Here is a 25,619-nt window from a genome sequence, read left to right as displayed (position 1 = left end):
TGACTATGGGCGAAAGGCGGGGTACACCCTGGACAAGTCGCCAGGTCATCACAGGGCTGACACATAGACACAGACAACCATTCACACTCACATTCACACCTACGGTCAATTTAGAGTCACCAGTTAACCTAACCTGCATGTCTTTGGACTGTGGGGGAAACCGGAGCACCCGGAGGAAACCCACGCGGACACGGGGAGAACATGCAAACTCCACACAGAAAGGCCCTCGCTGGCCATGGGGCTCGAACCCGGACCTTCTTGCTGTGAGGCGACAGCGCTAACCACTACACCACCGTGCCACCCGAAGCTTATTGTTTTTTTGAAAAATATATGCTCATTTTGAATTTGTTAGCAACACGTTTTAGAAAAGTTGGGACAGGGCCAATAAAGGACTGAAAAAGTTGTGTAATGCTAAAAAACTAATTTGGTTAATTGGCAACAGGTCAGTAACATGATTGGGTATAAAAAGAGCATCCCAGAGAGGCTGAGTCTCTCAGAAATCAAGATGGGGAGGGGTGTTCACCGCTCTGTGAAAAACTGCATAGGCAAACAGTGCAGCAATTTAAGAATAACTTTCCTCAATGTAAAATTGCAAAGAATTTGGGATCACATCATCTATTATACAGAATATCATTCAAAGATTCAGAGAATCTGGAGAAATCTCTGTATGCAAGAGACAAGGCTGAAAACTGACATTGGATGCCTGTGATCTTCAGGCCCTCAGGCGACACTGCATTAAAAGCAGACACGTGTCTGTAGTGGAAATCACTGTGTGGGCTCAGGAACACTTCAGAAAACCATCGTCTGTGAAAATAGTTCATTACTGCATCTACAAACTCAAGTTAAAACCATAATATAAACAATATCCAGAAACACTGCCACCTTCTCTGGGCCCGAGTTATTTTACGATGGACTGAGGCAAAGTGGAAAATTGTCCCAAGGTCTAACAAATCAAAATTAGAAATTCTTTTTAGAAATTATGGACACCATGTCCTCCAGGCTCAAGAAGAGGGGGACCATCCGGCTTATCAGTGCGCAGTTCAAAAGCCAGCATCTATGACGGTATGAGGGTGGATTAGTGCACATGACATGGGTTGCTTGTACACCTGGGAAAGCATCATTAATGCTGAATGATGTATACTGTACATGGTTCAGAGCAATATGCTGCCATTCAGACAAAATCTATTCCAGGGAAGGCCTTCCTTCTTTCATCAAGACAATGCCAAACCGCTTTCTGCACATATTAAAACTGCATGGCTCTATAGTAAAAGTCCAGGTGTTAAACTGGCTTGCCTGCAGTCCAGACCTGTCTCCCATTTAAAACATTTGGCGCATTATGAAGCGCAAAATATGACAAAGTATTTTGTCTGAACTGTTGAGCAAATCAAACTGTATCTCAGGCAAGAATGAGACAACATTTCTTTTTCAAAACTACAGCAATTGTTCTCCTCAGTTCCCAAACGTTTACAGAGTGTTGTTAAAAGTAGGTGTGATGTAACACAGTGGTAAACATGCCCCTGTCATGTTTTTTGAAACGTGTTGCTGACATCAAATTCAAAATGAGCATATTTTTCAAAAAACAATAAAATTTCTCACTTTCAACATTTGATGGCATTGTCTTGATGAAAGAAGGAAGGCCTTCCCTGGAATAGATTTTGTCTGAATGGCAGCATATTGCTCTGAACCGTGTATACATCATTCAGCATTAATGATGCCTTCCCAGGTGTCTTTGTATTATTTTCAATGAAAAATAGGGTTTCCATGATTTGAAAATTATCACATTCTGTTTTTATTTACCGTTTACATAGCATCCCAACTTTTTTGGAATTGGGGTCGTAGTTTGTTCTCTAATTATTTTTCTTTTAAGTATAGCTACATTATCTGAAGTATCATGGAATATTGAGTTTAAGCATTCAGTTGCTTGCTCAAGTTCTGTGGGGTCTGATGGTGATCCAATCAAAGTTGACAACTCTGGGAGACAATTGATAAAACTTTGTGCAGTAATTGACGAGTGTGTTTGGCGCAGTAGCGTAGGAAGGCGCATATATTATTAGTAAAACATTTTGAATGAGATGAGGTAAAGAAATGAAAGCTTCAGACTGTGGGAAGTGTAACTATATTTTATTTAAACCAAATGTTAGTGTTAGATGGAGTATGACCACTATTATGAATAGGTCCTATGATGTTCTGATTAACCACGAATTAATTTAGAATGGACATGAATGCTGTTTTCAGAGGGTCTTCCAGGTTATCATAGTGAATATAGTTAACATAGTGAAGTCTCTAACAACTTAGGCTTTGGCTAAAGAAAAAGCCAGGTTTGAGATGAAATCTGCAAATTCAGAATATGGCCTTGGGGGTCTATAAATAATAATTAACTGAATCAACTGGGTAGATTTATTTTTTTTGTGGCTCCATATGTTATGTTAGTATAAAGAACTTCAAACACATTGAATTTATGACCAGGTTTTTGTGCAACGCCTAGATAATCATTATAAATAACTGTGATGCCTCCCCCTCTGCCCTTTAGACTTGGCTGGTGTACATATATAACCTTCATTTAATGCTACATATTCATTTTATTTAATCGATGTTTCTTTTAAACACAGAACATTAAACTCCTGAACAGTAATAAGTTCATTCATAATTAACACTTTAGATATAAGAGATCTAACATTTAATAGTCTGACCTTTGGATCAAAGGTGCTGGCAGTGGCTGTACATTCAGTATCATCTAATTTTATGTTAATTAGGTTGCTCGAACAAACTCTGTGTTTCTAATTTTTTTTTTTTTTTTTTTGGTACAGCTCGGGGAACAAACATGGTCTCAGTATAGTGGAACCTGAATGGCAACTCTGTGCAGCTAGCAGACAGTCGATTTAGCCTGTTTGTATACTCCCTGGCCTTGGATTTGGATTGTCACAAATTAACTAGTCCTGTCTGAGACTATGAGCTATGCTGCAAAAACTGAGAGCAGCGCCTTTCTGAATGGGATGGCTACCATCTGCCCTAACTGGCCAGCCTTGCCCCCAAAACTACTCACATTATCCATAAAGCCCATGTTGTTTTCCGAGCACCACCTGGACAACCAGCAGTTCAGTGACCATAACCTGCTGTAAGCTGCATCGCCACACCGATTTGGGATGGGGCCAGAGTATATTACAGCATCGGACGTCGCTTTTGCTAATTTAAACACCTTTACAAAGTTACTCTTCATAACTGCAAACTGACGAAGGTATATATCGTTCGCTCCTACATGAATAACTATCTTTGAAAACCTGTGCTTGCCTAAGACCCTAAGATTACCTGCTATATCTGGCACCCTGGCTCTCAGTATACATGCAACTAAAGCTTCTTTACATTTCATCTGTCATATATCTGCACCTTGTTGTGAACAACAAAATCACTAATTATGCTGTTGGTTATACTAATACAGTGGTGCTTGAAAGTTTGTGAACCTTTTAGAATTTTCTATATTTCTGCATAAATATGACCTAAAACAACATCAGATTTTCACACAAGTCCTAAAAGTAGATAAAGAGAACCCAGTTAAACAAATGAGACAAAAATATTATGCTTGGTCACTTATTTGAGGAAAATGATCCAATATTACATATCTGTGAGTGGCAAAAGTATGTGAATCTCTAGGATTAGCAGTTAATTTGAAGGTGAAATTCGAGTCAGGTGTTTTAAATTAATGGGATGACAATCAGGTGTGAGTGGGCACCCTATTTTATTTAAAGAACAGGGATCTATCAAAGTCCAATTTTCACAACAAGTTTGCGGAAGTGTATCATGGCACGAGCAAAGGAGATTTCTGAGGACCTCAGAAAAAGCATTGCTGATGCTCATCAGGCTGGAAAAGGTTACAAAACCATCTCTAAAGAGTTTGGACTACACCAATCCACAGTCAGATTGATTATCGGCCAAGACCATTGTTACCCTCCCCAGGAATGGTTGACCAACAAACATCACTCCAAGAGCAAAACATGTAATAGTCAGTGAGGTCACAAAGGACCCCAGGGTAACTTCTAAGCAACTGAAGGCCTCTCTTGCATTGGCTAATGTTAATGTTCATGAGTCCACCATCAGGAGAACACTGAACAACAATGGTGTGCATGGCAGGGTTGCAAGGAGAAAGCCACTGCTCTCCAAAAAGAACATTGCTGCTTGTCTACAGTTTGCTAAAGATCACGTGGACAAGCCAGAAGGCTATTGGAAAAATGTTTTGTGGACGGATGAGACCAAAATAGAACTTTTTGGTTTAAATGAGAAGCGTTATGTTTGGAGAAAGGAAAACACTGCATTCCAGCATAAGAACCTTATCCCATCTGTGAAACATGGTGGTGGTGGTTTGGGCCTGTTTTGCTGCATCTGGGCCAGGATGGCTTGCCATCATTGATGGAACAATGAATTCTGAATTATACCAACGAATTCTAAAGGAAAATGTCAGGACATCTGTCCATGAACTGAATCTCAGGAGAAGGTGGGTCATGCAACAAGACAACGACCCTAAGCACACAAGTCATTCTACCAAAGAATGGTTAAAGAAGAATAAAGTTAATGTTTTGGAATGGCCAAGTCAAAGTCCTGACCTTAATCCAATCGAAATGTTAGATTAGATTAGATAAAACTTTATTGATCCCTTTGGGAGGGTTCCCTCAGGGAAATTAAGATTCCAGCAGCATCATTACAGATGAACAGAGAAAAGAAATAGAGAAAACTTCTTCTAGATAAATTAAAATAAATTATTTACATACAAATATAAAAGAATAAGATATGGGGAAGAGAGGAAGAGGGGGGAAAGGGGGGAGAAGTGGGGTTAGGGTGTGTGTGTGGGAGAGCAGGAAAGATATTGCACTTTATATCGCACATTGTCCGGTATTGCTTATTGTTAGGCTAGCCTACTGCTCCTTCCCGTCCTCTGTCCTCCTGTTACCCCTCCTCCCCCCCAGAGAGGAGTTGTACAGTCTGATGGCGTGAGGAACAAAGGAGTTTTTGAGTCTGTTTGTCCTGCACTTGGGAAGGAGCATTCTGTCACTGAACAGGCTCCTCTGGTTGCTGATGATGGTGTGTAGAGGGTGACTGGCATCGTCCATGATGTGGAAGGACCTGAAGCAAGCAGTTCATGTGAGGAAACCCACCAACATCCCAGAGTTGAAGCTGTTCTGTATGGAGGAATGGGCTAAAATTCCTCCAAGCTGGTGTGCAGGACTGATAAACAGTTACCGGAAACGTTTAATTGCAGTTATTGCTGCACAGGGGGGGGGTCACACCAGATACTGAATGCAAAGGTTCACATACAGTACTTTTGCCACTCACGGATATGTAATATTGTCAATAAGGGTGATGGGAGTTCCTCATAATCACTATTAGTTTTCCTGTGATTACACTTTTCTACCACAAATAAAACAGTTACTTAAAAAAAATGTTAATGTATTGTGCATATTGTTTGTATGTATTTTCTCTGCATCTCAGGGAGATAAGTCCAAGACCAAGTTTGCTGCAGTGAGTACTTTGGAGGATACACAAGCCGTGCGTGCTGTGGCCTTCCACCCATCAGGGGCATTCTACGCTGTGGGCTCCAACTCCAAAACTCTGCGGGTCTGCGCATACCCTGACACACTCGACACTAGGTACACACACACACACACACACACACACACACACATCCATGTCGGGGGGTTTCAAATTATGAGTTACCACCTTTTAGTTTGCAGAAGGAATACTTATTTGTGTATATAATAAGAAAATTTGCAGAGTTGTAAAAGTGCATGATAATCAGAATCAGCTTTATTGGCCAAGTATGCTTGAATTTATTGCCAGTTTAAAGTGATTCTACAAGGCACACTTACTGTACACACTCGCACATACAAACATTACACTATAGTTCTGGACATAAGACATAGAGTCATACAAAAACCTCATGACAGCTACCAAATAACAGTTTGCAGTGCAAAAATAACACAATCTTAATGACCACTCACACAGAACAATGTAAACATAAGACATTCTTAAAAAACACTCACACAGGACAGTTAACGTCTTGGTACATGGCAAGCAAGTGATATTACAGTGCAGTGATTGTCCAGTCCAAAAATGTTATGCATAACACAGTAAATAAATATATTGCACATGGTATTGGTATTGCACATGGGTATGATATTGCACAAAATCATTATCTGTTCATACGATGTTTTTTTTTTTTATTTGTACTTTAGCCGATATACTTCTAAAGAAATTATTTGTTCATATCCTGTTCAAACGAGCACATTCAGTTTGATTCACCATCTTATTCTGTCTAGCTTTTGACTAGCTTGGTAACTATATTTGGTTATGAAATGTGACATTAATTAGACTACTTTATTATTATTATTATTATTATTATTATTATTATTATTATGCATGCTTCAAAAAGTAGTCTCTGGTTGCAGATCTAATGATTGTGTGTTTGTGTCTCTCAGTGGTGCCCCTAAACCCCCAGTGGTGCGCTTTAAGAGAAATAAGCATCATAAAGGTTCTATTTACTGTGTGGCTTGGAGCCCCTGTGGCCAACTTCTGGCCACTGGCTCCAATGACAAATATGTCAAAGTGCTGCCTTTCAACACTGAATCCTGCAATGCCACAGGTGAGCAGCCTCAAGATTCTTACAGATTTGGAATCATGAGAACATGTTGATGTTCATGCTTTCGTTCGCTTTCAGTAATCACGTATAGTTTATCAAATTTATCATTTACGTATCAGTGGAGCCAGAGCCTCTCCCAGGAACACTGAGTGTGAGGCAGAAAGCACCCTGGATGTGATGCTAGTTCATCTTGGGGCATCCATATTGATATTCTTTGTATAAAAGTGAAGCTTGAACATGGAATTTCAGTTTCAGATATCTCTTCAGAATGATCTCTTATCTTGTTTTTCATTAATAGTAATATTTACATTGAATGTGATTTTATGTGATAAAATGTTTTAGCTATTTAAAATGTTTGCCACGTGTTTACAAAATATACTTAAACATCCCTCATTATCCCCTGTTTATTACCATGGTGAGCAGAAATCCCAGAACTATGAGACAGTGGGCTACAACGGCAGAAGACCACATCAGGTTCCACTGCTGTCAGCTACGAACAGTAATCTGAGGCAAAATTGGGCACATGCTCATCAAAACTGAACAGAAGGGAAATTGGAAAAACATTGCTTGGTCTTTTTCCAATCATGATATGTTTCAACTAAAACGATCACTTATTGCATGTTACTATTTTTAGGGGTCCAAGTATGGGTACTGAAACCCTATTATTTTTGCTTTAGTTTTTGCCTTAAATTGTGCAGAACAAATTCATGATTTGCACAATCGTGCAGAATAAATTCAGGTCAGTTGATGTCAAAAGTTCATGGCCACCTTTGCACTTTATAAACAGTTTAGAATTTCTTGAAAACCCTTTCAAACCTTTCACAGTCTTAAATTTTTGTCCAATTCTCACCACTTCAGACCAAGCTGCACAAAAGATATCGAGCAGGGATTTTTGATATTTTAAACATTTGCCCATAGTGTGCAACCAAATTTGACAGTGACGGTGTAAAGCAGGAAGTGGGGTGATATTTGGAAAAAGCACATATGAATTCATATCATGTAAAAACAAAATACATCTACTCATCAAACCGAATGTAACAGTGTATTATGCATGCTTATAGACCCCACAGCAAGTCAAAAAAAAAAAAAAAAGAAGCAGCAGCAGCAATGTTGAGGCCTTCAATGTGTGCAGGCGCGGTTTTAAGGGGTGGCAAAAAGTGGCAGTTGCCACTGTAAAAATATGTCTTGCCACCCCAGTTGCCCCCCATTTTAAAAAGAATTATTTATGAAAACACATTTTTGAAATTCAATCATCTATCTACAGAGATGCGTACTAAGCCCTCATCTCATCTCTACCTACTGTTATTTACGTTATTTCACACCCCACCCCACCCCCGGAATTTTGAAATGGTTTCACCCAGAGAGAGGCGTTCTGTTAGCATTACTAGCAGGTCAGCCTAGCCATGGGTGTAGCGGACGCGGGGTATGCAGGGGACATGTCCCCCGCACTTCCCGTATTTGTGCCCTCTATCCCCCGCACTTTTTACAGCCATTACAACCACTCAATTCATTTTTAACATGTGGAAACGCATTTTTCCGAGCCGCCTCTAAACGCATCATGAGCAGGCGGAGCTAAGGCGGCAAACAAACACCGCTGTTGTGTGTGATCAGAGACGCTTTAGAAAATATTGTGTGATTATCTTTGGTGTGATTCAGATCTGGGCAGTGCTTCTGTATGTTCAGCAAACCAGCCAAGAGGCTAAAGACGTTAGACAGTTTTTTTCCAAACAAACTGTGTAAGTTGAGTAATGCTGTTGAATGTAGATAATGTTTAGCTAAAAGATGACAAATAGATGTCAATTTAGTTAGTTAAGCTATCTAGCTAACTTAGAGGCGGTAGTAACTAGTTACATTTACTCTGTTATATTTACTTGAGTAACTTTTTGGATAAATTGTACTCTTAAGAGTTGTTTTGTTGCAAAATACGTTTTACTTTTACTTGAGTAATGTTACTATTTTGGCTACTCTAAGATTACTCACTTCTGGGTAGAAAATAAGAATATAAATGTATTTGTGTTCCTTTGACTGTTATTTTTGCAAAGATTTAATTTATTTTTGTGGCAGTTAAAGTTTAAAGTACAACTCCGATTCCAAAAAAGTTGGGACAAAGTACAAATTGTAAATAAAAACGGAATGCAATGATGTGGAAGTTTCAAAATTCCATATTTTATTCAGAATAGAACATAGATGCCATATCAAATGTTTAAACGGAGAAAATGTATCATTTAAAGAGAAAAATTAGGTGATTTTAAATTTCATGACAACAACACTTCTCAAAAAAAGTTGGGACAAGGCCATGTTTACCACTGTGAGACATCCCCTTTTCTCTTTACAACAGTCTGTAAACGTCTGGGGACTGAGGAGACAAGTTGCTCAAGTTTAGGGATAGGAATGTTAACCCATTCTTGTCTAATGTAGGATTCTAGTTGCTCAACTGTCTTAGGTCTTTTTTGTCGTATCTTCCATTTTATGATGCGCCAAATGTTTTCTATGGGTGAAAGATCTGGACTGTAGGCTGGCCAGTTCAGTACCCGGACTCTTCTTCTATGCAGCCATGATGCTGTAATTGATGCAGTATGTGGTTTGGCATTGTCATGTTGGAAAATGCAAGGTCTTCCCTGAAAGAGACGTCGTCTGGATGGGAGCATATGTTGCTTTAGAACCTGGATATACCTTTCAGCATTGATGGTGTCTTTCCAGATGTGTAAGCTGCCCATGCCACACGTACTAATGCAACCCCATAAGATCAGAGATGCAGGCTTCTGAACTGAGCGCTGATAACAACTTGGGTCGTCCTTCTCCTCTTTAGTCTGAATGACACGGCGTCCCTGATTTCCATAAAGAACTTCAAATTTTGATTTGTCTGACCACAGAACAGTTTTCCACTTTGCCACAGTCCATTTTAAATGAGCCTTGGCCCAGAGAAGACGTCTGCGCTTCTGGATCATGTTTAGATACGGCTTCTTCTTTGAACTATAGAGTTTTAGCTGGCAACGGCGGATGGCATGGTGAATTGTGTTCACAGATAATGTTCTCTGGAAATATTCCTGAGCCCATGTGATTTCCAATACAGAAGCATGCGTGTATGTGATGCAGTGCCGTCTAAGGGCCCGAAGATCACGGGCACCCAGTATGGTTTTCCGGCCTTGACCCTTACGCACAGAGATTCTTCCAGATTCTCTGAATCTTTTGATGATATTATGCACTGTAGATGATGGTATGTTCAAACTCTTTGCAATTTTACACTGTCAAACTCCTTTCTGATATTGCTCCACTATTTGTCGGCGCAGAATTAGGGGGATTGGTGATCCTCTTTCCATCTTTACTTCTGAGAGCCGCTGCCACTCCAAGATGCTCTTTTTATACCCAGTCATGTTAATGATCTATTGCCAATTGACCTAATGAGTTGCAATTTGGTCCTCCAGCTCTTCCTTTTTTGTGCCTTTAACTTTTCCAGCCTCTTATTGCCCCTGTCCCAACTTTTTTGAGATGTGTTGCTGTCATGAAATTTCAAATGAGCCAATATTTGGCATGAAATTTCAATGTCTCACTTTCGACATTTGATATGCTATGTTCTATTGTGAATACAATATCATTTTTTTGCATTCCGTTTTTATTTACAATTTGTACTTTGTCCCAACTTTTTTGGAATGGGGGTTGTACATGAATTTGCTGATTATTATTATAATCTTTATTGCCACAATAGAAAGAGCAGGGTGAGAGAGAAGACAGTGGACCAGAGGCCAACAGGGATGATTATGCAGGGTCACAGATGAGAAGAGACTATAACTAGCTATGTCACTATGACTATTTTTAATTCTATTTATAAATTTTACTTTATAGATTTATAGATTTTGACTTTAGATTTTGATAGTATATCATTTTAACAAACTAAAGTCGGTTCCCTGGTGCTGTGCTGTTTGTGGTTATGTGGTTCTTTAGCTGCTAAGGAGAGGTGCAATTGAATGCAAGAGGATGATAAATCACTCAATAGACCTCTGAACAATTTGTCCCCCTCACTTCTAAAATGATGGCTACGCCCCTGAGCCTAGCTCGCGTTTTCGCCTGTGTGCTATTCAGTTTAGTGATGTACTTAATTTGTTTCTTTTAGTTTTACGGAAATCGAGGATGAACATATCTGTACAAGTTTGAAGTCTTCAGTAAAGATTCACAATCTAAACCGTTTGCTATCTGTCTATTTTTTTGATACATTGCTAGGGCAGAATAGTTCCATTCATTGCTTGGGAATATACTTTCAGAAAAGATGGTCTAGATGGTTGAATCCGTTTTCCTTGATGGTACAATAGCTCAATACATATTTGACAAGATGAGTTGATTGTGAGTCTTTCTTGAGCGTAAGTAAAAATGATTTCTACGATTTGCATAAACTGCTGCATCGACAACCTATGCCCCCCTCCTGGAACCTATGCCCCTCCTTTGCCACCCTAAGGAAAAATCTCTGGAGCCGCCACTGCATGTGTACAGCATACAAAGCCTTTCATGCAAGAATGTTAAACAAAGCACACTTAACGCTTAACTATGATGTTTAGTAATGTATAACACAGATGTCTTGCCTATTTTTTCCATTAGTGAATGTTTACTAATACAAAATTTTTTGAAATGTTGTAGGCATAAAAATATGAATCATCTGTACACTAAATATTGCTTTAACTGCATGTAAAAAAAAAAGTCTAAATAGAAGTCCAGCCATACTTGTACAGTTTAAGTAACAATACAGTTAAAATAAGATAACTGTACACTTACGATAACAATAAAATTCCTATATTTATGAATAATCTGTAAAATCCGTTTCAATCTGTAAAATAATTTAAAAAGTGCTCATAACTCTTCAGCTGTTTGATGTAAATTCATGTCTTTGTGATTTCTTGGAGACTACCACATTCTCTATTATAAATTATTTCACGAAGAGAGTCACATTATAAAATAAAGTATTGCACATTATGAAGTATTGCACAGGGGGGTTAGACTATGAAGTCAGAGCATATTCGAGTTCAGGGTGGTTATGGCTTTTGGAAAGAAGCTGTTTTTGAATCTATTTGTTTTTGTCCTGATGCACCTGTAGCGCCTCCCTGAGGGCAACAGGTCAAACAGATCAAAGCCAGTGTGGGAGTTGTCCTTGATAATGTTCTTAGCTCTGCTAAGGCAGCGGGAGGTGTAAATGTCCATCAGGGAGGGGAGAGGGCAGCCGATGATCTTCTGTGCTGCCTTTACTATTCTCTGGAGCCTCTCCCTGTCTGCAGCAGTGCAGCTGCCGTACCATACTGTGATACAGTACGTCAGCAGGCTCTCGATGGATGAGCGGTAGAAGGTCAGCAGCAGGTTGGAGTTCAGGTTCTGCTTCCTGAGGACTCTCAGGAAGTGTAGCTGCTGCTGAGCCTTCTTAATGACTGCTGTAATGTTCTCTGACCAGGAGATGTCGGCGGAGATGAGGACGCCGAGAAACCGGAAGGTGTGGACCCTCTCCACATACTCGTTGTTTATGTAAAGGGGGGCTAGGTCAGTGCTGTGCTTCCTGAAGTCAACGATAAGCTCTTTGGTTTTCTTGGTGTTCAGAGTGAGGTTATTCTCTGAACACCAGGCTGCCAACTTCAGGACCTCCTCTCTGTAGGCTGCCTCGTCTCCCTTTGAGATGAGTCCGACCACTGTGGTGTCGTCAGCAAACTTGACGATAAGGTTGTTGTTGTGGGTCAAACTACAGTCATGGGTGTAGAGGCAGTACAGGAGGGGGCTCAGCACACAGCCCTGTGGAGAGCCGGTGCTCAACGTGCGGGTAGAAGAGAAGTGGGGGCCAAGTCTCACAGTATGGGGCTGGTTGGTAAGAAAGTCCTTTATCCAGGCACATGTGAGAGGGGGGAGGCCGAGAGTGTCCAGTTTACTGATGAGGATGTCCGGGATTATTGTGTTGAAAGCTGAACTGTAATCCACAAAGAGTATGCGGACATAGCTCTGCTGCTGCTCCAGGTGGTTCAGCGCAGAGTGGAGAGCTACGGCGATAGTGTCCTCTGTGGATCTGTTCGCGCGATATGCGAACTGGTAGGGGTCGAAGTCTGGGGGGAGGTGGTCCTTGATGTGCTGAAGAACTAGTCTCTCGAAGCACTTCATGATTACCAGGGTGAGGGCCACAGGATGGTAATCATTCAGGCTGGTGACGGGAGACTTCTTCGGCACTGGGATTATTGTTGCTGATTTTATTAGATGATGACCTTCTTCTTCTTCTCTTCCTCCTCAACTGGTCATGCAGACCAACTCGTAAGCCCTAAGAGCATGAAACCACTCAGGCAAGAGAGCCCAATCAGCCTAGTGGGGGGTGCTATAATGAAGCATTTTACATTTTGTCTCCTATCTCACATATGTTCTACAGTGAAAATTCTACAGAGCTAAGGTCAGTTAACTGTTTCTCAAGAACTGTATGTCTGATTGAGCTGAAACTTGGTACACTGTATCTCTCTATGCTAATCTGCAAGGGGATCTTTAATAATGACCCAGTTACTTAGAAAACATGACCATCAACGGGCAGACAATTTTCAGCAGGCTTTTGATGGGGTAAACACTGAGCTATAGTTATTAACAATAGACAATTACAGACAATCTACAGGAGTGAGGTGAGCCGCTTGGCCATGTGGTGCAAGGACAACAATCTCCGTCTGAACATGGAGAAGACGAAGGAGATTGTTGTGGACTTCAGGAGAGAGCACACCCAGCATGCTCCACTATCTGTCGACGGTGCTGCAGTGGAGAGGGTGAGCAGCACCAAGTTTCTGGGTGTGCACATCTCTGAAGACCTGTCCTGGAGCAACAACACCGCATCACTGGCCAAAAAAGCCCAACAGCGTCTGTACTTCCTCCGCAAACTGAGGAGAGCAAGAGCCCCGGCCCCCATCATGCACACTTTCTACAGAGTCACCATCGAGAACATTCTGACCAGCTGCATCACCGTGTGGTACGGCGCCTGCACTGTGTCCTGCTGCAATTCTCTGCAGCGCATCGTGAGAGCAGCTGAGAGGATCATTGGTGTCTCTCTCCCTTCTCTAATGGATATTTATAACTCCCGCCTCACCCACAAAGCCATCAGGATTGCAGGTGACCCCACCCACCCATCTCTCAGCCTCTTCAGCCTGCTGCCGTCGGGGAGGAGACTGCGGAGTCTCCAGGCCAAAACCAGCAGGCTCAAGAACAGTTTCTTTCACCAGGCGGTCAGGAGGCTCAACTCCCTCCCTGTTCTGCCCCCCCTTTGCCCCCGCCACAGATTCTGCTCGCACACCCCCCTGCCTCCCCTTCAGCATCTGACATGTCATCCTCACAGTTTCATACATACATACATACATACATACATACATACATACATCTCATCGTTCATTAACACACTGAACTCAGGGACTGCACATCTCACTTTACCTCGCTCATTTGCACTATTCCGCACTACCTCATCTTAACAGCTGCTAGTTTGTTTATACTGCTTATTTCATGTTTACCTGCTATACCTCAAGTGCCCTTGACTGTTGTTTATTTGAACCAATTTGTGTGTGTGTGTGTGTGTGTGTATATATATATATATATATATGTATATAAACCTTGGTCTACAAAAATTTTGACCAATATATTCAACATTTGTTTGATAAACGGAAAAGTGCCAGACTCTTGGAAGGGGGCTCTCATTTACAGAATACCGAAAAAAGACAATATCCCAAATGACCCCTCTACATGGAGAGATACTTCTCTCCTCCCTATTGTTTATAAGGTATTCATGAAATGCCTACTTGCTCATATTCTCCCATGGCTCGTGGATGCAGAAATTCTGTCACCTAAACAAAAAGCTTACATAGACAGACAAGGTATGAATGAACATGTGTTCTGCCTGAAGACTGGTATTGATGACTTTAAGCATGAATCATGTAAATTCTACACCGTATTTCTGGACTTTAGAGATGCTTTTGGGACACTATCTCACAGCGTGATGCTCAGTGCGCTGGAGGAAATCTATCTACCTCAGCCCTTTCTGAATGTCATAACAGATGTGTACAAGGGATCCTTCCTTCAAGTCATCTGTGGGAAGCAACTGACAGCCAATACCTCTAAAGGTGGGAATTAAAACAGGCTGCCCTTGGAGTACTGTACATTTCATCTTGGCCATCAACCAGTGGTTGAAATGGCTCTGCCAGTGTGCGCCCCCCCCCCCCCCCCCCCCCCCAATTAAGATCCCCAAACCCTGTGCAGGGGTATGCTGATGATGTTCAGATGTCATCTAGAGATGAGAGGGTAATCACCAATATGCTGGCTTGTACTGATGAGTTCCTGCAGTGGTCAAAACTGGAGGTGAAACCCACCAAATGTGCAGCATTTTATGAACGTCGCAGTGGTGGTAACCGCTGGTATAAGTCCAAGGCCGACAAACCTCCCTGCTTTACAGTCATGGGACAGCCCATCAGAGTGTACTCACGCCATGAAACATATACCTATCTTGGCCACAAGTTTAACATTGCAGGTGAGTGGGGTGAGCAGGTACAGGAGTTGTCCTGGGCCTACAAGAACAGGATCTCCTTGATCGACTCTTCCCCACTGCCTGTAGTTATGAAAATAGAGGCCATTAGAGAAGTGGCCCTAGCAAAAATACACCATCTATTTGCCAATGTCCATATTCCCCAAAATGTCCTTAAAGATCTAGACAATACAACAGTGAATGCTGTCAGAAAATGGCTGGGACTAAACTCTCATACCACACGGGACATCATTTATCTGTCCCATAGAGAAGGGGGGCTTGGGGTGCCACATGTTCAGTGGACTTATACTGCAACAAGGTTGGCACATCTCTTCAGCATGTTAAACAACGACGATGCTGTAGTCAGAGAGCTAGCAAGAGCTTCTCTCCTGCTGGACCTCAGGAAAAGTTCCCCTAGCCACAGCCAATGAAGACAGCTTCCTGGGATTTAGGGAAATAAAGCAATGGGAAACTAGACACGCGGGCCACGGGCTTTGGGGTCCGTTCTGACTGGCCAGAGCTGAATGACCTGTGCAACAGAATGGAGATCAAGCTGAAATGGCCAAGGGAAAACATACTGTCCCAAGCAGGGTCATTTGACACAGTAGTCATAGACCCGTCCATATCTGTGGAAGCCACCATCTGTTACAATGGATCACAACACACATTACAGAATTTAACAGCAAGGAGAACCCTCCTCAACAGCAAGCAGTTATTAATAAAACAGCACTGGACAGGATTGAGAATGCAGGGAAAATTGGCAGTCCTTGACTTTGCCAACCACACTGTCTCACACTCCATTTACAGGAACGCTGCTGTGGGGGAGGACATTCTCTGTTTTATTATTAAGGCTAGACTGCAGGTGTTGCCAACAAAATACAACCTGGCATTGTGGTATCCTGAACATCATCAGCCGCCCTGCCTATTGCATGCTGACCATGACGTGCAGTTGGAGTCAGTCGCACATGTTGCGAATGGTTGCAGCATGTATAAACCACTCTATACTGCACGTCATGATTGCATTGTGGACCTCATCGGCAGTGCTGTTGAGCCACTCTTCCCAAGTATGCACAAACATTCACGTTTGACGGCGGAGTGGTTCGGCAGCACTGAGGATGTGTTTGGCAATATCCCCAACACCCCTGACATTGCACTTCAGGACATGGATAGAAAGCAGGCAGTAGTAGCTGAAGTAGGATGTGTTTTTGATACATGTATGGACATGGCCTTTTATGACAAAATGGCCAAATATCAGTCCCTACTTGCAGCTATTACCAGCCTTGGCTATTCCTGTACACTCATCGTCCTGATATTTGGCAGTCTGGGGCACGTACATACATTAACAGTGAGTGGGTTAAGACTGGCAGGGCTTTCCAGAGTAAAATCTAAACAATTGGCGAAGTTCTGCTCAATATCAGCTGTAATAGGCAGCCTTGCAGTGTGGCGTAGGCGATGCTTTTTATACCCTTGATGTAAACCTTGATAATATTTGAATCCTGTATATGTTAATTTTTAATAGTGGGTTCAAATAAAAGTATTCAAGTGTGTGTGTGGTATATGTGTGTATATATGTATATATGAGTGTTTAGTCTACATCTAGTTCATATCTAGAGTGTTATACTGTTTATATTGTCTGAGTGTTTAGTCTTTGTCTAGTTCTTATCTAGTGTTTACATTGTTTATATTGTCTGAGTGTTTAGTCTATGTCTAGTTCTTCTTATCTAGTGTTTACTGTTTATTTATACTGTTTATATTGTTTGTCTGAGTGTTTAGTCTATGTCTAGTTCCTATCTAGAGTGTTTATACTGTTTATATTGTTTGTTTTTTCAATTATTCTATTTTTATTTTTATTTATTGCATTGCCTGTTTGCACCGTGGGTCAGAGAGGACTGAAATTTCATCTGTGCTGTATGTTGAGCATGTATAGCATATTTGACAATAAAGTTGACTTGACTTGACTTAACCCTGAAAGCCTCATCACTGAGCTTCACGAGCTACTGTGCCTCTGCTGGAGAAAAGATCAAGTGCCACAAGACATGCGGGACGCTAACATCTTCACACTATTTAAAAACAAAGGTGACAGGAGCGACTGTAATAGTTACCATGGAATTTTCCTCCTCAGCATCGTTGGGAAGGTCTTTGCTCGGGTTGCTCTGAAGAGGCTTCAGGTACTTGCAGAGAGAGTCTATCTCAAATCACAATGTGCCTTCCGACCCAACAGGTCCACCATTGATGTGATTTTCTCACTGAGATAGCTGCAGGAGAAATGCAGGGAGCAGGGACAACCACTCTTCATAGCCTTCATAGACCTCATGAAGGCCTTTGACCTGGTCAGTAGGGACGGCCTTTTCAAGATCCTCTCTAAGGTTGGCTGCCCACCCAGGCTCCTCAGCATCATCAGATCATTCCATGAAGACATGAAGGGCACCGTGGTCTTTGATGGCTCGATATCAGATGCCTTCAGCATTCAAAGCGGAATGAAACAGGGCTGTGTCCTCGCACCCATCCTGTTTGGGATTTTCTTTGCCATCCTGCTGAAGCATACCTTCGGACCTGCTAGAGAAGGTATTTATCTCCAGACCAGGTCAGACAGTAAGCTCTTCACCCTCTCCAGACTAAGAGCAAAGTCGAAAGTCTGGCTAAGACGTCTGCATGGCTTCCTTTTTGCAGATGATGCAGCACTTACAGCTCACTCAGCTGAAGACCTTCAGCAGCTCATGAACCGATTCAGCGAGGCTTGCCATGACTTTGGGCTCACCATCAGCCTAAAGAAAACACGGGTATTGGGACAGGACGTCGACTCTCCACCCGCCATCAGAATTTCTGATTATGAACTGGATGTTGTCCACGATTTTGTGTACCTGGGCTCAACAATCTCAGACTCCCTCGCTCTTGACATAGAGCTCAACTGGCGCATTGGCAAGGCAACTACCACCATGTCCAAACTGACAGAGTATGAGACAATAGTATGCTGATGGAGCACACAAAAGTCCAGGTCTACAGAGCTTGCGTTGTGAGCACCCTCCTGTATGGCAGCAAGTCTTGGACCCTGCGTGCCCAACAGGAACGAAAGCTCAGCACCTTCCACATGCGCGGTCTCCGATGCATCCTGTACATCACTTGACAAAGTCCCCAACAACATCGTCCTGGAGAAAGCCGGAATTACCAGCATGTACACACTGCTGAAACAGAGACGTATGCAATTGCTTGGTCATGTAGTGCGGATGGGTGATGGCCGGATTCCCAAGGATCTCCTCTATGGAGAATTGGTCCAAGGAAAACGTCTCACAGGCAGACCAAAACTGCGCTACAAAGACATTTGCCAGAGGGATTTGAAGGCTCTGAACATTGACTTGAACACCTGGGAAGCAGTAGCCTCAGATCGACCAACCTGGAGACAGACTGTGCAGAAAGGCCTCTCCAAGTTTGAAGAGACAATTGTTGAGTTGTCCGAGACAAAGAGAAGGAGGAGGAAGGTCAAATCCCAGTCAAACAGACCAGCATCAGACTACACCTGTCCTCAGTTTGGGAGAGATTGTCACTTCCGCATTGGCCTGTCCAGCCATACTCAATACTGCATTAGAACAACCCAGAGCACAACTCCATAGTCTCCTGAGACTACTGGATGCCCAAGGAAAGATTAAACTTGAAAGTATGGACCCTCTAAGGATCCTATAATAATTGATAGAGTCTCACTCAGCTTGGCCTCTGGGGAGCACGATTCTTGTTTTTGCCCATAAAAACAAGCATCATATATTTTGCAAAATAAGGGATACAATGAACACCCCCCCCCCCCCCCCCCCCCCAATACTGTGTCTCCTTATCCCTGTGAAAATGTGCCTTTTGGGCCATTAAGCTCCACCCACTTCAAAATTTTGATTATTTGCTTAGTTTGCAAAACCTACTTTGATGAACTTGTCCTAGGGTTCTTGTCCTATCGTCACCATTTTAGTGTCAAACTACAACAGAATGTGAAACTCAAAAATTATCAAAAGCACATTAACATTTATAAACAATATGGCCACTGCATATCAACTAATTCTAATCAGACAGAGCCTAATGTACTGAAAGAGCCATAAGACAGGGTTATCAATGAAATGTTGCTGCCAAATTTTGTAGTTAGTTCCCATATCCCACCCCTTACTCAGGCAAATGAAATGACTCCTATCCACAAGAAGGGGCCACTGTAATAAATTTATTTAACTTTTTGGTTTATATCTTTATAACTGTAGGGAAATAGTGTAAAACTTATATCAGTAGAAATCCTGAGATGATCCTCTTGCATCTTTTTGCAATATGCTTTAATTATCTTTGCTGACATCTTTTCAACTATTTTTAATTTTCTGAAAAACTTTCTTTTCCAAACTAGTCATCTTTATGATTACAGTATGAAATGTAGCAAGTAGAGAGTTTGATGACAGAAACATACTAAAGCAATTCTTATTGGCCATTACAGGTCAATGAAATATAGAACCATGGCATGTAAATTAGGGGTCTCAAACTCAACTTACCTGGGGGCCACTGGAGGTAGAGTCTGGGTGAGGCTGGGCCGCATCAAGTATTTCACAAAAAAAAAAGATTTCAAGTATTCAAAAAAAAAAAGCGCAACTGATCCAGTCTTCTCAATCTTTTTTATTAGCAGTTCTTCAACATGAATGTTTCTTCTGAACATGAATGGGTTCTTCAGAACATGAACGGTTCTTCTGAACATGAATGGGTTCTTCAGAACATAGGCTTCTCTTGCCTACTCCTTGCTGCCAAATACCTGGCAGTGCTTCCTCTCACACAGCTGAGCCACATTTGGCTTGAGGGAGGAAGCAGTTGAGACCCTCAGTATGGCTTGAAGATGCTCATCAGTAAGTTTGGACCTGTACTTTGACTTATTGAAGTTCATGGTGGCGAAGAGCTTTTCACACAGATATGTGCTCCCAAAAAGGCACATGGTCTGCTTGAACATCCTGGAACGCTCAGGGAAGGTGGGGGGCAATTCTCTCAAAAATTGTCCAAGCTTGTCTGCTTTTCCACTCACCTCCCTGAACTTGGCTTTGAGTTCAGAATTTCACTGCAGGTCAATGAGCTCCATTTGAAGCACAGGAGGGGCATCTTGCACATCGAAGGAGAAGGGGTCAGCAAAAATTTGAAAAGTGTCTCTGTGTGTCTTGAAGTCTGCAAACCTGTGATCAAATTCCTCCTGTAGCTGCACCTTTGCACCATGGGTCAGAGAGGACTGAAATTTCATCTGTGCTGTATGTCGAGCATGTATAGCATATTTGACAATAAAGTTGACTTGACTTGACAATGGCATCAGCATACCGTACTTCTCACCACTGAATGGTGTGCCTGCATCCATGAGTGCCTTGCATGCTGGGAAATTGCAGAGGTTTGTCTGAGAGAGCTGGGCTTTCCATAACAGAAGTTTTGTGGAGAATGCTCTCATGTTGTCATAGGCAGCACTGACAAGCTGCCCCTGACCTTGTAACTTCTTGTTCAGTACATTCAGCTCCTGTGTGATGTCAACAAGAAAAGCTAAGTCCATGAGCCATTTGGGATCATTTAGCTCAGGAACAGCCATCCCATCCTTCTCCGTGAAGGCTTTCACTTCTGCTCTCAACTCAAAAAACCTCTTCAAGACGTTTCCCCTGCTGAGCCAACCTACCTTGGTGAAGTAGAGCACATCCTCATATGCTGACTCTATTTCCTCCACAAAGGTGCGGAACTCCTGGTGCTTTAAGCCCCTGGATCTGATATGGTTGATGCATTTCACAACAACAGACATCACATTGTCAAACTTCAGGCATTTGCTGCAAAGGGTCTGCTGATGGATAATGCAGTGCAGAGCAATGGCCTCCTCCACACCCTCCTCTTCCAGTTTTCTTTGAACAATTGCCACCAGTCCATTTCTCCTCCTTGTCATTGATGGCGCTCCGTCAGTTTTTATTCCAGCAAACCTCTTCCATGGCAAACCGGCATCCACAATGGCATCACACAGCTGGCAGAATATCTCCTGAGCGGTGGTCTGGCCATGCATTGGAATCACTGTGAGCAACTCCTCCATCACTTCAAAACTGTTGTCAACACCACGGACATACATTGCAAGCTGTGCAGTGTCAGTGATGTCTGTGCTCTCATCAAGAGCAACTGAGTATGCACAGAAACGTTTGGCTTTCTCACACAGTTGATCATATATGTTACCTGACAGGTCAGAAATGTGCTCTGCTACTGTGTTGGCTGAAAGGCTGATGTTGCTAAACTGACCCTCCTTTTCCAGACAGACTATACTTGGAGCCTGTAACATGCACTTTTTGACAAACTCGCCTTCTTTGAATGGCTTTCCCGCCTTAGCAATCATCTCACTCACCACGTAGCTAGCTTTGACTGCTGCATCATTCTCTTTGCTTGCTTTCTTGAAGAAATCTTGTCGCCTCAGTAGACATGTTTTAAGATTGGCGACTCGGTTCTCGCTCTCATCCCCCTGGTATTTTGCATGCTCCTCAGCATGTCTAGTTGAGTAATGACGTCTGATGTTGTATTTCTTGTGCACCGCAACTTTCTCTGTGCATATAAGACATGTCGGGATGCCCCTGTGCTCAACAAAAAAATATTCCTTCTCCCATTTTTCCTGAAATTGTCTGTGCTCGTCGCCAACCTTTCTCTTCACGGCAGGTTTTGAGAAAGACATGACTGGGGCTGGGTTGACCGGATATAGTTTCCTTCCACTTGGTGTTACTCCGGAATCACGTTTCAACCAAGTGACTAACTTTGCTAATTCGTGTTGGCTAACTTGACAACAAACGCCACCAGAAGCTGTCACGAGCCTGAGCTATGGTGTGATTTAAAAAAAAAAAAGCCCAGGGCAAGCGTGGCACGCACAACGACTTGGCAAAAAAAGTGCATTTGAGAAAAATGCGGGGGCCGCATTAACACTAAACTTTGATGTCAAGTAGGGGGCCACAAAATATCGTCCCGTGGGCCTCGATTGGCCTGCGGGCCACGAGTTTGAGACCCACGATGTAAATACTCAGACCCGTATCTTCTGAAGTCAGTGTTTTACGAACTTTACAATCCATAGTCAGTAGGACACTCCCTGACCACCCCTCAAATTACATAACAGTTAGCCCATAGGGTGCTACAAGTAAAAATGCATATATCTCCTCAACTGTTTGACATACAAAGCTGAAATTTGCTCTGTGTGTGTGGGTGTGTACACGCCACCAGTAAAAGAGAGAGATGGGAGTCTGTTGACATTTTTTTCTCCTAGCAGGACATAATTTGATCTGATCGCCCCTGATTTATATGGATCCTAATCTAGGCATTTTAAAATCTGTTTTTTTTGTATGTCAAGCTATCCAAAATTGTGTGTGTATATAAGAAAATTTAGAGAGATTATTACCTGAATCCATTAACACCAGTAACCCACTCTGAAAGTCAAATTGATTATTCTAGGAAAAAGGAGGACAAATATCTGGCATGAGTCTTTTGAAAGTGTTCAGCTTTTTAACCATATCATTGTTTAACAATTTTAATGAGTTTTAAATTCTTTCTCATGAAAGTTTGTCCGAGTGTGATTGTTAAACAGACAGCCATGTACAGTGGTGCTTGAAAGTTTGTGAACCCTTTAGAATTTTCTACATTTCTGCATAAATATGACCTAAAACAACATCAGATTTTCACACAAGTCCTCAGAGTAGACAAAGAGAACCCAGTTAAACAAATGAGACAAAAATATTATACTTGGTCATTTATTTATTAAGGAAAATGATCCAGTATTACATACCCGTATCTGTGAGTGGCAAAATAATGTGAACCTTTGCTTTCAGTATCTGGCGTGACCCCCTTGTGCAGCAATAACTGCAACTAAATGTTTCCGGTAACTGTTGATCAGTCCTGCACACCGGCTTGGAGGAATTTTAGCGCATTCCTCCGTACAGAACAGCTTCAACTCTGGGATGTTGGTGGGTTTCCTCACATGAACTGCTCGCTTCAGGTCCTTCCATAACATTTCGAGTGGATTAAGGTCAGGACTTTGACTTGGCCATTCCAACACATTAACTTTATTCTTCTTTAACCATTCTTCGGTAGAATGATTTGTGTGCTTAGGGTCGTTGTCTTGCTGCATGGCCCACCTTCTCTTAAGATTCAGTTCATGGACAGATGTCCTGACATTTTCCTTTAGAATTCCTTGGTATAATTCAGAATTCATTGTTCCATCAATGATGGCAAGCCGTCTTGGCCCAGATGCAGCAGAATAGGCCCAAACCATGATACTACCACCACCATGTTTCACAGATGGGATAAAGTTCTTATGCTGCAATGCAGTGCTTTCCTTTCTCCAAACATAACGCTTCTCATTTAAACCAAAAGATCTATTTTGGTCTCATCTGTCCGCAGAACATTTTCCAATAGCCTTCTGGCTTGTCCACATGATCTTTAGCAAACTGCAGACAAGCAGCAATATCGTTTTGGCTTTCTCCTTGCAACCCTGCCATGCACACCATTGTTGCTCAGTGTTCTCCTGATGGTGGACTCATGAACATTAACATTAGCCAATGTGAGAGAGGCCTTCAATTGCTTAGAAGTTACCCTGGGGTCCTTTGTGACCTCGCCGACTATTGAGGTATTTCACTCACGTGACCAAGTCATGTGATGCTGCCATTTTGGACGGCACGGCTCGAATCAGTTTGAATGCGAGGAAGGCGACAAACGAAAAACATAAAAGAAAAAGGAGCGAGATGCAGAAAACACCTTCACTATCCAGCGACGTAGGGCATTTACAGGGCGAGCAGAGGGAGAGGTATTTGCAAAAATTGAGGTTAGCAGGCTTAGAGAACGACGTTTACCTGCTTCCACCAGGATTGTTCACTGACGTACGGAAGTACACGAAGCCCTCGTCTTTACCTGACTTCGGCCCACATGATCTGTATACCTATGTCGTTAAAAACCCATCGCCATACACAGGTATTGATCTGAAAGCGTATACGAGTTTGGATGCCTACAAATATTTTGTGTCGGGCTGGGTAACATGCCTACATCAGCGGGTCGTCCCTGGAGCCGGTGGTCGCCATCGGATTACAGCTAAGGTTTGTTCACATTTTCATTTACTTTCGGTCCTCAGGATAAACAAAATGTTATTAAATGGCATTGAAATAACTTCTTAGTCTGTTGAGACATGGCCCGTTATAAATTTGCTGTTACCAGGCAATGACTAAGAACTGTATTATTAGGGTCGGTGTAGTTGTAGCAGTGTATTAGCAACTAGCTGTTAGCACTAGCTAATGTCAACAACATCGTAGCTAGTATGTTACTGTAGCAATATTTACGTTCAGTCATTTGGATGACTGTTAAAACCTTTCAGTCTCAAGTTTTTCCTTTACTGGATTTACTAGTTTACTGAGCTAGCGCGCTCGGCCGCCGAGCCGGGAGCCATCGCGCGCTCTCCGGCCGAGCCGGGAGCCATCGCGCGCTCTCCGGCCGAGCCGGGAGCCATCGCGCGCTCTCCGGCCGAGCCGGGAGCCATCGCGCGCTCTCCGGCCGAGCCGGGAGCCATCGCGCGCTCGGCGGCCGAGCCGGGAGCCATCGCGCGCTCGGCGGCCGAGCCGGGAGCCATCGCGCGCTCGGCGGCCGAGCCGGGAGCCATCGCGCGCTCGCTCAGTAAACTAGTAAATCCAGTAAAGGAAAAACTTGAGACTGAAAGGTTTTAACAGTCATCCAAATGACTGAACGTAAATATTGCTACAGTAACATACTAGCTACTGTTGTTGACATTAGCTAGCTTGCCGTCCAAAATGGTGGACACCGGGGCGTCACGTGACCCTGTGACGTCAGGTGAAATACCTCAATTACACGTTTTGCTCTTGGAGTGATCTTTGTTAGTCGACCACTCCTGGGGAGGGTAACAATGGTCTTGAATTTCCTCCATTTGTACACAATCTGTCTGACTGTGGATTGGTGGAGTCCAAACTCTTTAGAGATGGTTTTGTAACCTTTTCCAGCCTGATGAGCGTCAACAACACTTTTTCTGAGGTGGTCAGAAATCTCCTTTGTTCGTGCCATGATACACTTCCACAAACATGTGTTGTGAAGATCAGACTTTGATAGATCCTAGTTCTTTAAATAAAACAGGGTGCCCACTCACACCTGATTTGTCATCCCATTGATTGACTCTACAGTAATTTCACCTTCAAATTAACTGCTAATCCTAGAGGTTCACATACTTTTACCATTCACAAATATATAATATTGGATCATTTTTTTCAATACAGTGGCATGCAAAAGTTTGTATAATTGTTTGTATTCCTTGCTGAAAATGTCTGTTACTGTGAATAGTTAAGTGAGCGGAAGATGAACTGATCACCAAAAGGCATAAAGGTAAAGATGACACATTTCTTTAATATTTTCTGCAAGATTACATTTTTATTTCCATCATTTACAGGCATAAAGTACCAAAAAATGAAAAGGACCTGAAGCAAAAGTTTGAGCACCTGACATGGTCAGTACTTA

General features: G+C 42.5%; 1 protein-coding gene across 3 annotated transcripts in view; it reads left to right on the top strand.

Annotated features, from left to right (window-relative positions):
* Positions 1–25,619, top strand: part of wdr47a (WD repeat domain 47a) — a 143,918-nt gene that overhangs the window by 89,302 nt on the left and 28,997 nt on the right. For all 3 annotated transcript variants that reach the window (XR_009651321.1, XM_060906024.1, XM_060906023.1), the window contains exons 10-11: positions 5,479–5,636; positions 6,465–6,628. Coding sequence is in view for 2 of the 3 variants with exons in the window: in XM_060906024.1 (XP_060762007.1) it covers positions 5,479–5,636; positions 6,465–6,628 (322 nt within the window). In the remaining variant the exon portion in view is untranslated. The remainder of the gene's footprint in view (positions 1–5,478; positions 5,637–6,464; positions 6,629–25,619) is intronic.

Source organism: Neoarius graeffei, chromosome 23, assembly GCF_027579695.1.
Source record: "Neoarius graeffei isolate fNeoGra1 chromosome 23, fNeoGra1.pri, whole genome shotgun sequence".
Classification (NCBI taxonomy): domain Eukaryota; kingdom Metazoa; phylum Chordata; class Actinopteri; order Siluriformes; family Ariidae; genus Neoarius; species Neoarius graeffei.
The sequence above is the reverse complement of the archived record's forward strand: the minus strand, read 5'-3'. Positions and strand labels throughout refer to the sequence as shown.